This window comes from Sphaerodactylus townsendi, linkage group LG03 (genome assembly GCF_021028975.2).
Source record: "Sphaerodactylus townsendi isolate TG3544 linkage group LG03, MPM_Stown_v2.3, whole genome shotgun sequence".
NCBI lineage: Eukaryota > Metazoa > Chordata > Lepidosauria > Squamata > Sphaerodactylidae > Sphaerodactylus > Sphaerodactylus townsendi.
Window position 1 is genome coordinate 165,808,830 of NC_059427.1, and position 17,518 is coordinate 165,826,347.

Below are 17,518 nucleotides of genomic sequence, written 5' to 3' on the forward strand. Positions count from 1 at the left end.
GAGTGGGGGCCGCTCGCACGCTATGCCGGTGGAGGCTCGTTTCCGCCCGTGTGCGGAAAGGGCCATAGTTTAGTGTGTTATGTTGAACTCATCTCCTTATGGCTGCTTAATGATCATCTAGCAAGAACCCATTTTCCTTGCAGATATCATTAAATAAATCACAGTGCCCTGATCCTGGGTGATTCATGGGCTTTTAGATTTTTCTGAGACTTCCCAAATTACTCTTCAACCCTCCTCATGTTCAAAAAGCAATTTGGTGAGATGGCACAAAACTTTTTAAAATGTGGAAACGGATTGTACCTACATTATTACCATTTGAAAAGTTCTTACAAGTAGTCATCAAGCTTGCTAAGAAAAAGATTATTTAGAGAAGGGAAAAATTCATTCAGATGCATAAACTCTCTCCAGGAAAGTGTCTTTCTCATATACATTTTCCTCTCTGTCATATCTTCTAAAGCAATGGTTCTCAACCTTTTTAATGCCGCGACCCTTTAATGCAGTTCCTACAGTGCCTACCTCTGCCAGTAACCTGTGGGTTCATGGTCACCCAAAGTCAAATAACCTGTGGGTGATTCACTGAGAGATGTCGTAGTTTTGTTATTGATTGCCAAATGGTGTGACAACTGAAGGCTTTGGCAACCTATTGGAGTCATATCGTTTGCCCATTTCCTTGCCCCCTATCCCTTGTTCTGTGTTAGGTGCCACTCTAACAAACTCTGTGTTTTATAGTGGGGTGTTGATACTGTATGCTGTTGTGATGCCTGGGCTCTGTTGGTGGGTCTTCAGTCTGGTCTGTGGAGAGGTGTATGGGAATGGCACTTTTGATGAGTCCATTTGGACTAAACTATTGATAAGACTCTGAATGGTTGTTGTATCTATCTGTCTTTTATGGACAATTGTTTTATTGTATTTTGGAATGCCAATAAAGGCTTGTCTATATATAATGCAGTTCCTTATGTTGTGGTGACCCCCAACCATAAAATTGGCATATATAAAATAAAGAAAGACTGTTTCCCGATGGTCTTAGGCGACCCCAGTGAAAGGGTTGTTCGACCCCCCAAAGGGTCGCGACCCACAGGTTGAGAACCGCTGTTCTAAAGGATCATGAATTATCCTTCTAAAGGATTATGAATTATTCCACATACTGGGCTATTCCAGCTTAAATCCTGACAAAATTGCAGTCCACTGGATTAATAATAAAAAAAGTTTTCTACTTAAATTATTTCTGTACCTCCTTTCCATTCAAACACTACATTCAGAAAGTTAGGGTAGCATGTATCATAATAAAAACATGGTCAAATTAATTCTGCAACAGCCAACCAAGCTGGAATTTTAAAGCATATATATCACCTTAAGCTTACTAAATTTTAAAAAATATTCTAAGGGCATGATGGGCTTCCCACTTAAGCCAGTGAAAAGCATAAACTGGACTGGTATACTTCAAATATTTCAATGTGTAATTTTATTTGTGTGTATGTAGTAGGTCATTTTATAGGCTCTTGCAAGGTCAAAGAGAAAAGCTGTTAAAAAGGTAGTCATAATTTAATTTTAGAAATTATTTATTAAAAAATATCAGAGTATATCTGCTGTGCTCAGAACCAAGAGGAAAGCAGTGCAGACTATTTACACATGGAACAAGCAAGTTTGCATCCTAAGGATTTCCATTTTCAGTAGTCAGTTTACTGTTAGGAGGATCAACAATAAGTCTTGGTTCAATCAGCGCATCCCAACTTTCAGTTATCTGAAAACAAAAACAAAAAGACACACAGGCGTCACAAAATAAGTACATGAAATTTCACCAGTACTGAATACGTTTAATACTTGCGGTTCAAAACATTTACCAAAACATGAGTTGCTCCAAGAAAGCACTAAATAAACAAGGCCGGTGCATAATACAAATGCTTACTATAGAACTGTAGACTATAGAACTATAGTGGACTATAGAAGGAATAGCTCAGAAATTCAGCCCTTGACTATAAATGGAGATCAAGTACAGTGGGTGGCTAGTTTTAAATTTCTGGGCGTTATGATTAAAGAGGACTTGACCTGGGGCGTACAGACTGCCACGGTGGTTAAGAAGGCCCAGCAAAGACTGTACTATCTGAGACTTTTAAGGAAACAACAACTGAATGGAAAACTCCTGGTGTCCTTTTACCGCTGTGCTATAGAGAGTGTCTTAACCTACTGCATCTGTGTATGATTCTCCAGTTGCACAGTGGCAGATAGGAAGGCGCTCCAAAGGGTGATCACTACTGCACAGATGGTTATTGGCTGCCCTCTCCCCTCCTTGGAAGAGTTCTATAATTCCCGAAGCCTAAAGAAAGCCCAAAATATTCTGAGAGACCCGCCTCATCCAGCACACTCTCTTTTTGAACTGTTACCATCCAGCAGACGATACAGGTCTATCAAAATTAGGACAAAGAGGCTTAGAGACAGCTTCTACTCTAGAGCTGTGGCTATGCTAAACTCCGCGGCTTCGTGTTGATGTGTTTGGGGCTGTGTAGGGATGGGTGGAGGAAGGGGAAAGTGAGGATGGGGTATGAGTCTGAAATTGTGTGCATCGAGGAATGCTGCTGTAAATTTCGCTGTGCGTGCACAATGACAATAAAATGCGTATGCTTATGCTTACAGGGTGAATCTGTGCTCATTTACGCACTTACATTCCGCCTTGCAGTGAGCTTACCTTTCCTTCACCATAGACTTTCGTTTATGCATTTTTCTTTGCCTCTCCCAAAGCCACCACACCACAGATAAGAGAAGCTGTATGGTTGTCAAAACACAGCTTTCCTAGAGCTTCCCTTTCCCTGCAACGCTAATCAACCAATTAGAAAGCGTAACCTCCCAGAGTAGGCGAGCAGGAAGCGATGGGCAGGCTAAATGCCAATATGCCCATAAGGAGGAGGAAGCCTCACAGTAAGAGACTTTTTAAATGGAGAGCCACGGGGCAAACCCCACAGTACAGCACTCAGCTACGCTGCAGAAGTAAGTGCACAAAGCTCAGTGATGTTCTTATGTTCTTATGATGTTGTGCAAATTAAAGACAAAAAGAAGGCACAACAGTAGCCTATTCATATAAAGCCAAAATGAGAAAACATCAGTACTTTATTATGGGTGGGGGTGGAATCTAATATAAATGTGTAAACCTCTGTCCTATAATTTACAGCATAGGCTCCACAACATGATGCTGCACTCATTTTAGTGGTGTTGCAGACCCACAATTTGTACCAGGTACCTATTTTTACAAAAATGAATTGGAAACTATCCAATCCCATTGTGGGCACAGCATTCACACACAAAATATATCCACAGAGCCGATACTCATCAGTATAAGGACAGAGCATACAAAGTAGCACTGTAGAATCCCAGCACCATAGAATCTCAGCACTGTAGAATCTCAGGACCATCCCCAGCACACAGCAACCTTCCACATTGAAAAACAGGACCCCTTTGCCACAAGTGCTGTACCACAAGTGGTGGTATAAGGCCATTCTCTTCAGACCTAAGTATGGCCCCTTCCGCACACGCAAAATAATGCGTTTTCAAACCGCTTTCACAACTGTTTGCAAGTGGATTTTGCCATTCCGCACAGCTTCAAAGAGCACTGAAAGCAGTTTGAAAGTGCATTATTCTGCATGTGCGGAATGAGCCTATGAAAAGTTGTCAGAAGGATTTTTCAAGAGTAATCCAGAAGAACTGTCAAAATAAACTGATACTGTACCTTTTCATCCTGAGAGACTGCACGCTCTATCGTTACTGATCCATCTGGAGACTCGTAAACCAGATCAAACTTTCCAGGTTCTTTTGCCACTGAACACAATATATACATATATTGAAATACTGTTAAAATGTCGCACAAAAGTTACTCAAAATCAGGGTTATCATCTTTATTTTAAAACCCATTCTGGTTAAGTTACAATATTCCCTGATTAGGCAGGTATCAGATTTAATATATATAATTAGAGATTTGATATGTGATACTTAATTGCGCAGGGTTAAGTCCCTATGGATGTAAATAACCGAGGACCAGGTCTGATGGCAACAGACGGCTCCTGTCCTTGAGCATTGTATTATTGCAAGGAAAGCAATTTGAGGACTCTTGTGAAGGCCATTGGAGGATACTTGTGACCACAAGTGAATACTACCTTCTGAGAGAATCGAACAGACTTTATAGCATGCAAGTAAAAAGTGGTGGCTTTATACAGTGCAATGCCTTTTGAGTGGTCTGAAACAAACTGTTGAATAGGAGTGTTCGCCTCTGCTGAGAGTAAAAGTGACTTTTTAAATACTGTGTGCTTTACAGTGCTTAGGGGATAATTGTAACAGGTGATACTCCATGTATGATATAGTATATACAAGAAAGGTTTGGGTTACATGTTTGTGAGTTTGCACATCTGTATTACTTTGTTGCACTTTATATCACATTATAATTTATTGTAACATTGGCCACTGGTATTGGCCAGGCACCTACATTCTTGAAGACTCAACACCTGGTGAACCTTCTGAGGAAGAGTGTTCCAGAATACCGGGGCCATCACAGAGAAAGCCCCCGACTTCTGGGCAGCCCCCGACTCCCAAATCACGGAAGGCAATGAGGCCGCCAGGAGGGAATGTGTTATTATTAATTTATATGATTTGCTCATAAAATCTATATTAGTGGATGTTAATTAAATAATTAAATAGCAGGATATTAGATGAAATAATTAAGATTGAAGGTTTTCTCTCATTTGGATCACATCTATATTATTTAGAACAATAAGATCCACTTTATTGTTAGTTTGCTTGTTATAGGGTTTGATTTTTTCCCCCTATAGTTTTATATTTTGGTGTGTGTTCATATATGGATAAAAATTAAGAAAAATATTATTTAAAAACCACTATAATGCTTTTTAAAAATTCCTTGTGTAATATGGTAGGCAGGAAATTGTTACAGAAAATCCTGTAAGCTGTTGCCTAGCCCCATGGAAAATTGTTAGAACAAACTCAAATGGTAACTAATTTAAGCTTTCTTTAACCAGATGGCAGCTGGCAGGAACAAAACTCCTATAATTAGTTTGCAATTAAAATCGGAATAATGCAGGGACGAGAAAGAAACGGAAACAACTTCAAAGGGACCAGCCCGCTCCTGCTTGTAAAAACAACAAATATTCATGCTCGGTTAAACATCACTTACCCGCTGAACAAGACAGCATTTCAAGTTCTATTTGCTTGTTTGTGGGACTCCAACTGATGATTTTTCCTTCCTTTAAAAAAAAGTTGGAGAAAAGGATAAAAAAGCGGTACTGTTCAAGAACAATTTACACATTTGGTCTGCCGAGGATACTTATACATGTGAACAAAATGCTGGGTGGATAATATCAACACATCAAACATCAAATCAACATGTTACCAAATGAGTTCCAAACATTTCATCACTTTGTAGCATGAACATGGAATAGAAGGCAGGTAGTAGAGCCAGATTTTCTAAACAGAGGTCATCGAAAGCAAAGAACTGGCTTAAACACCATACCAATGCTGTTTATAATGTTATGTTTTTACTATGTTTAATATTGTTGCATAATGTTATGGTATTGCTATGATCTCCTACCCATGGTTTTGTGTTTATGATATTATGGTATTATGTTTATTGTTGTCATGTACATAATGAATTAGCTTGTTGTGCTGATGTTGTTATATTGCTGCTATGTAATGTCATAATGTTATATTGATGATGGTTTGATTATCAATATTTGTTACTTGAAATACTGTCTGATACTGCTGTTATATGTTATATTATTGATATATATTTTGTTGTGCAACACCCTGAGCCTTTCAGGGGAGGGTGGTATATAAATTAAAGTTCTATTCTATTCTATTTGATCCAAAAACAGAAAATTCACTCAGCAACAGGCAGCCCAATCTGGGGGGGAGGGGGGCAGGCAGGCTGGACCTACCTCTTGAGCCGGCACGGTCCTGTGCCAGCGGGGGTGCCCACCCTGCTGGTGCAAGGGGAAAATGTACTGGCAAGGAGTGACTTACCCAGGTGGGTGGACACCACCCGGCTCCGCAGCACCAGACCTGGAAGCGGCTGTCCTTGCCTAGGCCCGCTGATGCAGAAAGCTGTGGTGGCGTGGCTAGGGGCATTCCAGAGGCAGGCCAGGGTGTGGAGCTGACCTTAGTCCACTGCCCGTCCAGCCTTCGGATTCGGCCTTGGAGATACGCCATGTTTTTCATGACATATCTCCATTATCCGCTATGGCAGTGATGGCGAACCTATGGCACGGGTGCCAGAGGTGGCACTCGGAGCCCTCTCTGTGGGCATGCACACACAAAGTTCGTCATGTGGGGAGCGGAAAATCACCCCCCCACACACACACACAATCTAGGCTGGCCTGGGCCACTGAGCATGACATGCGCGCACCGTGGTGACCAGGGAGGACTCGGCTGGTGGGCCTGGTGCCTGTGCTCCGGGTGGCTTCTGCCCAAGGGGGGGGGGGGAGCGCAGAGGAAGCAGAGATGCTAGAGAGGCACAGAGTGGTGCACGCAGGACTTGCTGGAGGCTAGAGCAGGCTGGCCCCTGCTCGAGCGGGTGGGACAGAGGAAGAGGGAGCCAACCGGTTTTTTCTAAACTAAAATCTCAGCATTCAGGTTAAATAGCTGGGTTGGCACTTTGCGATAAATAACTGGGGTTTGGGTTGCAATTTGAGCATTTGGTCTCAAAAAGGTTCGCCATCACTGCGCTATGGGGATAACCAGCTGGTTGTTATCTTTTTTTCAAAGGGAAGCCTAATCTGGATTGGGCTGTACATTGTAAACTTCTCTTATCTTCAGCATTGAACTATTTGGTCAACATGTGACGCTTACTTGCAATCAAAATGCGCACTTCTTGCTAGTTTCAAGGGTTTAGTTAAGACGCTTGTTTGGCAATACTGGTAGCTAATAGTATTGGTGCAACCTGAAATTCTTACTCAGTAACTTAAGCATGCTAAAGGAAAAGACTAACAGCATATAACTGTTGATGATGGGTAAATGCTAGGTCAGAGACACTGCTTACCAGTTCAGAAAACATGTCAATTTAACACCTTAGAACATAGGTGTCAAACTCACGGCCCTCCAGATGTTATGGACTACAGTTCCCATCATCCCCTGCCAGCACCCTGCTGGCAGGGGATGATGGGAACTGTAGTCCATAACATCTGGAGGGCCGTGAGTTTGACACCTGTGCCTTAGAATGTTGCATAATGTCAGGAATGGCTCCTGCATCAGTCGCCAAGGCGCCATCAGATGACGGGTTTCACACCTGTGTGAGGGAGTATGGATTGTGCTGTATGGGGATTGATATGCTTTACAATGTAACCTGCTTTCCGATGTGTTAATGGCTCTTTACTGTTTGATCTATTCCTATGTGCTTGTAAATTTAGATTACTAGGCTGACCTTGCTGGGGCTTTGGGAGGGGGATGTGCACCCAGCAGAATACTTTCTGACTATCGCTGATGCAGCCTTTGAAGGACCGCTTTCAAAAAACATTCTTGTTCACATTTTACTTTCTCACATTCTCTGGGAAAACGGGAGGGGGACTTATAGGGAGCAAAACCTGGGGGATAAATATGAATGTAGAAGCCAGATCAGCAGAACTGGCTTCTTGGAGTTTAGAGTGCTTGTTGCCATCCTCAATAAAGACTACTGATCTTGAACCCAGAGTCCGTTTATTGGTCTTTGAGCCAAGACCTAATACATCCTCAATGTCAGAAGGCTACACTGCTATAGTTTTAAGGTTTTGTATTATTTTAACTGGGGCTATTCGATTTGTTTTATTGTGTCGTTGTTTGTTGTTGTACACCGCCCTGAGCCCTCCGGGGGTAGGGCGGTTTATCAAATCGAATAAATAATAACAATAATAGATGTTCCTGAAGATGCGTAATCAACTTCAAGTTGCATTTGACTGAGATCTAACCGAGATTCTTAGTCTTGCCTTGTTGGCAAGTTATCAAAGGAAGGGACTGAACTATACTTTTTAAATATAGCCTTCCCCAAGTACACGAAGTTCACTGCATATGTTACCTTAATAAGCCTTTCCACAACTCTGAAAGGGAAATAAGCCATACAGATTTTGAAGAGTGTGTGGAAGACAAATAACAACAACAACAACAATAATAATAAAGACCTTAGATGGCACTTAAAAACAATCGGCACTGACAAAATCACCATATGTCAGCTGCAAAAGGCCACCCTACTCGGCTCTGCACGCATTATTTGTCAATACATCACACAGTCCTAGATTTAATACAAAATCCAGCATAGTGATCTTGTTTGCTGTATTACTGTTTTTGTATCAACAACAACAACAACAACAACAATAATACCCTGCCCTCTCCCAGCTGTCAGGCTCTGGGCGGCTTACATAGGTTATCATTAGAGCATTCAACATATACTATTTGAATAAAATAGCATTCAAAGATGAACTAATTAAATATAACAAAACAATTAAACAACAAGATGGCGACTGAACTAACGTCCAAAACTTTGACACAGTTTGATTTTTCATCCAGTATGTTCATGGTTTGACTGAAATTTGAACTAGGACTCTCCCGACACATAAATCACCATTTTACCATTAAAAATAAACATAAAAGATCAAAAAAGATATTGAAGTGAACAGCTATCTATACCTTGAAATCAGATACTTGAGGACTGTAATTTTCAGTTAGTTCTAAAAGCTGTTAAAAGAAAAGAAAATTGTACCATGTCATTTATGCTTGGGGTCTCTGCAAATTACATTATCCTACTTAACTCCTATCTCTACTCTGTTCCACCAAAACACTTTTTACTAGGTTTAGTAACCAGACGTGGAGCTAGTTCCTGGGACTTTTCCAGAATCCATTTGTCTTCACTAGAAATTAGTGAATTATTCTCAAAAATTTACTGAAAAAAAATCATCCGCTCTCTCTTACTTTCTCATCCCTCTCTCAATGAATTCTGCAAGGGTTGGGATGAAGGCAGAGAAGGGACTATTTTGCATATAAGATCCCAGGTTTATTTCCTGACGTCCTGAGTAAAAAATCATTGCAGGACACAAGACAGGTGAGGTCTCAATCCGAAGAACGCGATCATCAATGAAACCAGCTATTGAGTAAATCAATTGTCTGAGCCAGCAAAAGATGGCACTTAAACCACGGTTGGCTTTCATTTAGAGTAGGCTGATTCACACACAAATACAGTACCTTCATCTGCCTCGCCTGTAACATCTCTCACAGGATGGTTTGTAGTTTGTAGAACAAGAACCACTTTTGTTGAACAAGGTTCTACAAGAACAAGGTTTGTAGAACAAGAACCACTCGTTCTAGCTGTGTGTGACTGAATCTGCACTCTCATGAGAAGTACGGTGAGATCTTCAACACTGAACTCTGTACTCCATGTTAGAAACATAATTACTATTTGACAACTTATGGAGTTGAAAGGTTTTCATTCCTAATTTAACTCAGCTCAAATAATTTGCTTGAGAGGTTGTGCGGCTCTTTGTGACTTCTTTACATAACCTTTCCAATGATCTATAAAAATCCCATTTGTCTTTACAAAGGTTAACAGAAACGACTTGTTCTATTTCTTTTCAGTCGTTTTTTTCTTGCAGAGACTCAATGTAGACTAAAAAAAGAAGAATGCCATCTTTGAAGCCTCACGGTTCCTCCGCGTGCAAGCAACACATTCACCGGGAGGCTTGATGATAGCAAGGCAGAACTAAGCTAATGCATTCACAATAAAATACAGTAACCAACCCACCCAAGTAGGCTAATTCCAGCCAACCATTTTCTACACCCTGCTGCAATCAACAGCTAAGAGATGCTATAAACACCAATTCAAGATTTCATACCTTAAAGGCAATTTTCTCTCCTACTTGTGGCGGAGCAGCTAACAGAGGTAGTGTACTATAGTCCTTCTTTGGAACCTCCGGTAGATTCTATTAAACGGTTATTAAAAACATCATTAGAAATTAAAATCCAAATTAAAAGCAATGCATTAATAAAAAGGGATGGTAGATATACTGAAGGATCGTCCACATTCAGAAACATTATAACTCTGATTTCCAGGTAATAGGACAAATGACAGGGGGTTAAAATCATCATCAGGGTCTCTTTGCCAACATCCAGAGGCATCTATATGGCTTCATTTGAAGCAGAATACTGTTATGCTCCCCTTCCACCCCACATCTTAAAACACGCATCCAAGCCGGGATATTTATGGATAGAATATATATGTGATATATATTTCTGATATATTAATGTTAACAGATATATGGTGTGGCGCAGGATAAAATAGGCTAAAAAGCAAGCCTAAGAAATGGCAGTCAGTAGAAAATAAATCTACTCATTTGCTCCTTGATGTCCACACCCAAGCCAGAGCTACTGTTGATAGAGTTGTAAATGTGAACTATCCCTTGAATTGGGATGCTGCAGCCTTCTTTCCCTTCAGCTGTCCCTAAAACTTCCTAAGTGCTCCCATCCCTGATGTAATCTTGCTGCCCTCATTAAATTACAACAGCCAGAGACTCACTCTGCCAGCCACCTATTCAAAGTGTTTCCAATGTAATCAAGAGAACAATTGGCTAACTGATCCCCTGGGTTAGGACAATAGAGCTGCTAATTAGCTCAGCCCTGCACCCAGCACAGATGCAAGAAACGAAACCCCACGTAAAGGGTCTTTCCCCACCAAACTAGCGATCCACCCTAAAGTCCTTAAGCCTTTAAGCTCATTTCTAACCTGAACTCCTCCCTTGGTCAAGTTGGTGTGAGACGATATTCTGCTACTGGATCTCTGTGCTGGCATTGAGTCCCTGCCTTCTCCTTCGCTCGCTGCATTGGAACCATTAGGTAACGTATCGTCTCTACTGCCTCCACCCCTTTCTATCATCCAAACCTATTTCTCCCAATCTTTTATATCTCTAGAACATGTGTGTATGTGCCTCCATATCTTCCTGTATGTGCTTTGAAATCAAATTTATAAACATTTTAAACTTGATTTGACTCCTTGTGTTACTCTCATGGAACGCCCTTGCCATATTTCCCCATATACATAGTCTCAAAGATTCCAGCCTAGCCTCCTCTCGCATTGCCAAGTGAATTGCCTCTCCCAAAAGCTCTGCCAAGCTGAGTTGGTCTCCCCAAAGCTCTGCCAAGCTAAGCTCTTTCCCCAATGTATTTGCTGAACCGAGCTATTCTTCCCCAGCGTTAACCCCAAAAGAAATACTTCCCCCTGTTAAGCTAGGTAACAATGCCCTGCTAAGTGGACTATGGCAGCAGTCCCTAACCCTTCTCAGCCTGCGGGCACATTCGGAATTCTGACATGGCAGGGAAGGTGCTGCAACAAAATGGCTGCAGGAGGAGGCAGAGCCAGCCACAAAACAACTGCCACAGCTTAACCTGAGTAACAGCATAAACTCTTGTGCTGTGCTGTGCTGGCAGCAGTTGTCAAAACAACATTTTAAAACATCTGCGCAGCTGATGAAATCTCCAATCGGAAGCCTCCTGGGCGAAAACCCTGCCAGGCTCCACCCATTTCCTAAAAACACTTGGCAGACACCAGGAAACATGTCAACGTGTGCCATGGTGCCCTTAGGCACCACGCTGGGGACTCCTAGACTATAGTTTGATCCAGCAAGGCAGTGATGGGATGGAGGGGAGCGGGGAGGAGTACCTAATAAAGGAGACTGTTACATTTGTAGTTGAATGCTCCGTATGCCTGATTTGCCTTTAATTTTGCGGTTCATGCTTGTTTAATAATGTTAAATCACCAAATATACTGGAACATAAGGAACATAAGAAAGAGCCTGCTGGATCAGACCAGAGTCCATCTAGTCCAGCACTCTGCTACTCGCAGTGGCCCACCAGATGCCTTGGGGAGCTCACATGAAGGATGTGAAAGCAATGGCCTGCTGCTGCTGCTGCTGCTGCTCCCGAGCACCTGGTCTGCTAAGGCATTTGCAATCTCAGATCAAGGAGGATCAAGATTGGTAGACATAGATCGACTTCTCCTCCATAAATCTGTCCAAGCCCCTTTTAAAGCTATCCAGGTTAGTGGTCATCACCACATCCTGTGGCAGCATATTCCAAAGCATATTGCTTGGAGATGCCTTACAGGAGAGAAAGGCAGGGTATAAATACAAACTCGTATACTTTTTCTACAATTTAGCCAAGAATAGAATACACCATTTGCATAGTAATATCACATGAAGACACATTATATGGAAAGCTTTGGCTAAGCAAGCTAGTATTATGAGTGTTCTGTTATGTGTCAGGATTGTAGCTCAAATAAATTTGGGAAGATTAGGGTGAATTTTGAGTACTGTAGACAAAAAAAACAGTCAGCTACCATTTTCACATGAGAGTTCACAAGGCCACTTCCTGATGCCTGAATCTTTCCAAAAGTAAATTTGTCATGGGTAAACATAAGAACAGGGCATCAATGAAAGCACTCAACGCTTACCCTCAGACTCACCTGGATAATAACTGAAGTATTAGTTGCTGATTCATTCAACTGCTGCTGTTTTGGGTATTCACCATTGTAATTGAAGAAGAAAGGCCTCTCTCCCCTCCCTCTGCCCCTGACCATCCCATGACACCCACGAACCCTGGGTCCTCTCCACAAGACTTCACCTCTTCCACGTCCCCTTATAGCAACACTGGGGCTTGCATTGAGCCCACAGCTAGTAGCTGGAAGTTTCTGGCCCCTATTTCCTTTCAAGGACTGGCCCAATCCTGTATTTGCCTTGGTGGTCTTGGCGGGCAAGTTCCCATTCGAACTTACTGACCCTCAAGAGGAAGTTTGGTTTGGTCTTCAAGTCGGGCTGATATACAGTTCTGTCATATTGCATTTTACATTTCAGGTTACTGCTTGGCTGCTCTCCCTCTGCCCCTGAACTGGAATCGGAATCCGAACTAGAGGACTGACCCTCAGCCACGTGACTTTTTACTAACTTTGCGGAATTTCCATCTTTAGGGTTAGCGGCTAGTTTACAAGCAGAAATGGCTTTAGCAGGAAAATCCTCACACTGTGATTTCTGCGCGCGCTGGGCTGCCGCCTCAGTTTTATGTGATAGTGTTTGTTTGGGGCACCCAGCGTTGCTGTCGCTGTCAGATGAAGCAGAGGATTCACTTGAGGTTCCACCTGGCTTTGTGCTGGGTTTTGCAGCTGTAGTTTTCATCGTCAGAAGCGTCTTCTGGGAAGTGTCCCTTGCTTCAAGTGTCTTTGGTGTCTGCTTTTTGTCCTTGCTCGCTGTCTCTTGCGTCTTCCCTTTACTTTTAGTCTTGACTTGGTTTTTAAGTTTCCTGGAATAAGAAGTGCTGCCGTCACTTTTACTGTCAGCAACAGTATCTCTTTCCATCACATTTTCTTTCTTGTTCTTACGTTTTTTAAGACCCTGTTTATTTGCACTGTTTTCTTCCGGGCTAGAAAAGTTTTCAGAGTTCCTCTTACTCTTCTTTCTTTTTCGATGCTCTTCGTCTTCACTGTTAGAATCCTCTGCCTCCAGCTTTTGTCTCTGTCGCTTTCTCTCTTTTTTCGAAGGGACTGTGAAACCATTGGTGGTTTCCTCGTAACTGTCTCCTCTGATAATCTCTTCCAATTTAACTCTGTCAAGAAAACACACAAGAAATTATTGGAGAATCATTTACGTATGTCCCTCTAACACAGTGGTTCTCAACCTTCCTAATGCCGTGACCCTTTAATACAGTTCCTCATGTTGTGGTGACCCCCAACCCTAACATTTATCCATTTTACAGATGGAGAACACTGATGCAGAGAGTCTTAGGCGTACTCCTCGCAAGGGTCTTTCAACCCCCAAAGGGGTTGCGACCCACAGGTTGAGACCACAAGTAAACACATCTCTTCAGAACCACAAGTAAACACAGGAGCAGCAGTGGCGTAGGAGGTTAAGAGCTCGTGTATCTAATCTGGAGGAACCGGGTTTGATTTCCAGCTCTGCTGCCTGAGCTGTGGAGGCTTATCTGGGGAATTCAGATTAGCCCGTACACTCCCACGCACGCCAGCTGGGTGACCTTGGGCTAGTCTCGGAGCTCTCTCAGCCCCACCTACCTCACAGGGTATTTGTTGTGAGGGGGAAGGGCAAGGAGATTGTAAACCCCTTTGAGTCTCCTGCAGGAGAGAAAGGGGGGATATAAATCCAAACTCTTCTTCTTCTTCACTTGAACCTGTAATCCATTCTACCAAAACATATGCAAGCAAATCCTATTCATCAGCAGAACTGCCTTCTTGCTAGTGCAAATATCTTAAGAAGAGTTAATGTACTCTGCGTGGCTAGCAAATAATTCTATGTATGTTTATGGGCAACAACAACAACAACGCTCAATACCTGGGCTACAATCTCTATTCATAAAACGCATGAGTGCCAACTATATGCATATTGCAACATTCTATCCATAACTTTCAGTATAGAGACAAAAATAATTAATATACAAATAAACACAAGAAAAATTATAAAAACCATGTATGTAGGCACAAACACAGACCAGCCCCCCCTCCCCCCCCCCACAACAACTCTTTTGGCAGTCTTACTTTGCCAAGTCACCATCTCAACCCTGATCCCTCTATAATAGAAGAAAAGTGATACAGGCCTGCCGTACAGATTTTTTAAAAAATAAAGATCACTGTGTTAACTTTGAAGTTTTACAAAAGTAACCACTTTGGTCCCTAGCAAAATCCAAAGTAAGGCCAACTGTCGGCAAGCTGTGTGACTTTATCCTGATTTTTAAAAAATACTACATAACTCTTAATTTTAGAATTCAATTGTTCAAAGCATTGCACAGATCACAGAAGAAAAACCACAGAGTTGCAAGGGGCCACACAGGCCAAAATAGTCCGACCCCCTGCTCTACGCAGGATCAAGCTTAGAGCATCCCAGAGAAGTGTTTATCCAGCCCCTGCTTGAAGACAGCTTACCACCTCCCTAGCCAGCTGGCTCCACTACTGAACCACTCCCACTGTAAATTCTTTTCCTAATGTCCAGCTGATATATTTCCACCATATATTGCATGCCCTATCCTCTGCTTGTAGCAGGAACAACAGCTCACTGACCTCGGCTAAGTGGCAGCCCTTCAAATACTTAAAAGAGATTCATTATGGCCGTTTCCGCACGGAGGCGGAAACGGCTAGGTCGGCGCATTTTGTGCTGACCTGATGACGCTGGGACCGTCCGCATCGACGTTCTGAAACAGCCGGCAGCCGGCGCCATCGAGCCGGCGCTCGCCAACGACAGTCGCCTGGAAAGGCCGCCGAGGTGCTCAGACACTCTGCTCCTGCGCTACTGCTCCAGCAGGGTAGGGCGGTCCCAGGCTCGCCACGCCAGAGGCCCGGGACGCGGTAAGCCCGGGTAGCCGCTTCACAGCGGCGTTTCCCCAACAAGAGCGCTTCCAAGCGCTCTGGGGAAACGCCGGCTTCGTGGCGCAGCTGCGATGCAGCTGCGCCCCCTGTGCGAATGGCGGCCTGGAGACGGCGTTTTTGCCGTCTCCAGGCCGCCATTAATTGCCCGTGCGGAAACGGCCTTTGTTCCCCTTCAATCTCCTCTTCTGTAGACTGAACATTCCCAAGCCCTTCAGCCTTTCCTCGTGGGATTTGGTATCCAGGACCCTGATTATTAACAATGTTAACGGCGCAAAGAACTGTTAACAGTGAACAGCACTGTAAAGTGAATAGTTGTTTTGCAAAGTGTTAATAGGGCAGTGATGACGAACCTATGGCACGGGTGCCAGAGGTGGCACTCAGAGCCCTCTCTGTGAGCACGCACAGAGTGCCCCCTCTACACATATAGGCTGGCCGGGGCCGCTGGGCTCGATTATTAGCATTAAACCTAAGACCTAGTTTTGGGGAAGTAGCGTAGGTAACCCTGTTAAGCGCTGTTAAACTAAAGCGCAATCCTTTACTTGGGAGTAAGCTCGGTTGTGGCAATGGGGCTTGCTTCTGAGTAAACCCTCCTAGGGTCTTGAGTCACCCGTTGGAAGAGTTGCATGGTTGCTTCAAAGCAAAGCCATCGACTACCACCAAGCTTACTCCCGAATAATGCGTGCCTCGGAGCCAACCATTTTTTCTAAACAAAAACCTCAATATTCAGGTTAAATTACCCTGTTGGCACTTTACGATAAATAAGTGGGTTTTGGGTCGCAATTTGGGCACTCGGTCTCGAAAAGGTTCGCCATCACTATAATAGGGAATAGCACTGTTGATGGTGAGCGTCACTGCAAAGTGAATAACTGTATTGTAAAGTGAAAAGCTGAGTTACAAAGTGCAGAGGTGCAAAGCAGGGTCCTCGCCACCGGTCGACGTTACCCCCCCCCCCCGCACCAATGCCCCGTCCTCCTTCCTCAGGGTTTGGCTACCCCGACCCTTTCATCCACGCCCCGTCTCCTGCAGCATCCCGACCTCAGCGCGTCGTTATCCCGCACGAGCCGCGCGCTTTCCGTGGGCGGCAGGAGAGCCCCGTCGAGGAACAGGCTGAGCTTGGCGCGGCGGCTGAAGCCAAACTTATCCCGGATGAGGCTGCACAAGTCGGTCACCAGGCGCACTTGGCTCGGCTCCAGAAGCAGCCAGCAGACCCCGCACGTCGGGCTGGCCGGGGGCGGGTAGTCGAAATGCAGCCGGACCCGGACGGAGCCCGGGCCGCCGGCAAAGGGGGCCGCCATCTTGGAAACGGCTACGGCGCGCCGCACGGGACAAATCGATGCAAACGCGCTCGCTAGCAAACAGTCTTGCTCAACTGCTGCGGCGTGAGAGACACATGACAGAATAAAGCAGAGGGTGAACCTACATTAATTGTTGCTAGTGTCTTTAGGCTGTCCCCCCCCCCCTTTTTATTTTATCAATATACACATGAACAAAAAAAACCTTAAACACTTTCACACTACCATCCCCTCAATGCAAAACAAGAAAATTAAATACCAAAAAAAGAGAGAAAAATAACCAAATGACTTCCCACTGTCTCACTGTTGAATTCTAATCCATTCTAGGATCATGGATCTATTTAAAAGGGAACAATTTATCAGTTAAACACTTTCTAATATTCTATTTCCCTCTGCTATTTTAGATCTCAAATCCTGCCATTATTTATCTTATATCATATTTTTTCAATAGGTAAAAGGTTTCCATTTTTTTAACCAACTTCTCTGTATAACTGGCCTTTAATAAGATTGTTAATTTTGCTATTTCTTAATATTCTGTGATGTGTGTTTAGGCCAGTGATGGAGAACCTTTTCGAGACTGAGTGCCCAAACTGCAACCCAAAACCCACTTATTTATCGCAAAGTGCCAACACAATAATTTAACCTGAATACTGAGGTTTTAGTTAAGGAAAAACAATTGGCTCCGAGGCACGCATTATTTGGGAGTAAGCTTGGTGGTAGTCGGTGGCTTTGCTTTGAAGCAACCGTGCAACGCTTTGAACGGGTGAATCACGACCCTAGGAGGGTTTACTCAGAAGCAAGCCCCCCCCCCACATGACAAACTCTCTGTGTGTGTGCCCACAGAGAGCACTCTGAGTGC

At 43.5% G+C, this 17,518-nt stretch overlaps 1 protein-coding gene across 1 annotated transcript; it reads right to left on the minus strand.

The window, feature by feature from the left end:
* Positions 1-1,541: 1,541 nt before the first annotated feature.
* On the minus strand, positions 1,542-16,677 carry COIL (coilin). The gene is given in 8 exon segments (XM_048491687.1): positions 1,542-1,741; positions 3,719-3,807; positions 5,171-5,240; positions 8,647-8,694; positions 9,846-9,932; positions 12,467-12,794; positions 12,796-13,599; positions 16,403-16,677. Coding segments are annotated over 8 exon segments (1,776 nt in total). The 5' UTR covers positions 16,663-16,677; the 3' UTR covers positions 1,542-1,651.
* Between the last annotated feature and the right edge of the window lie 841 nt (positions 16,678-17,518).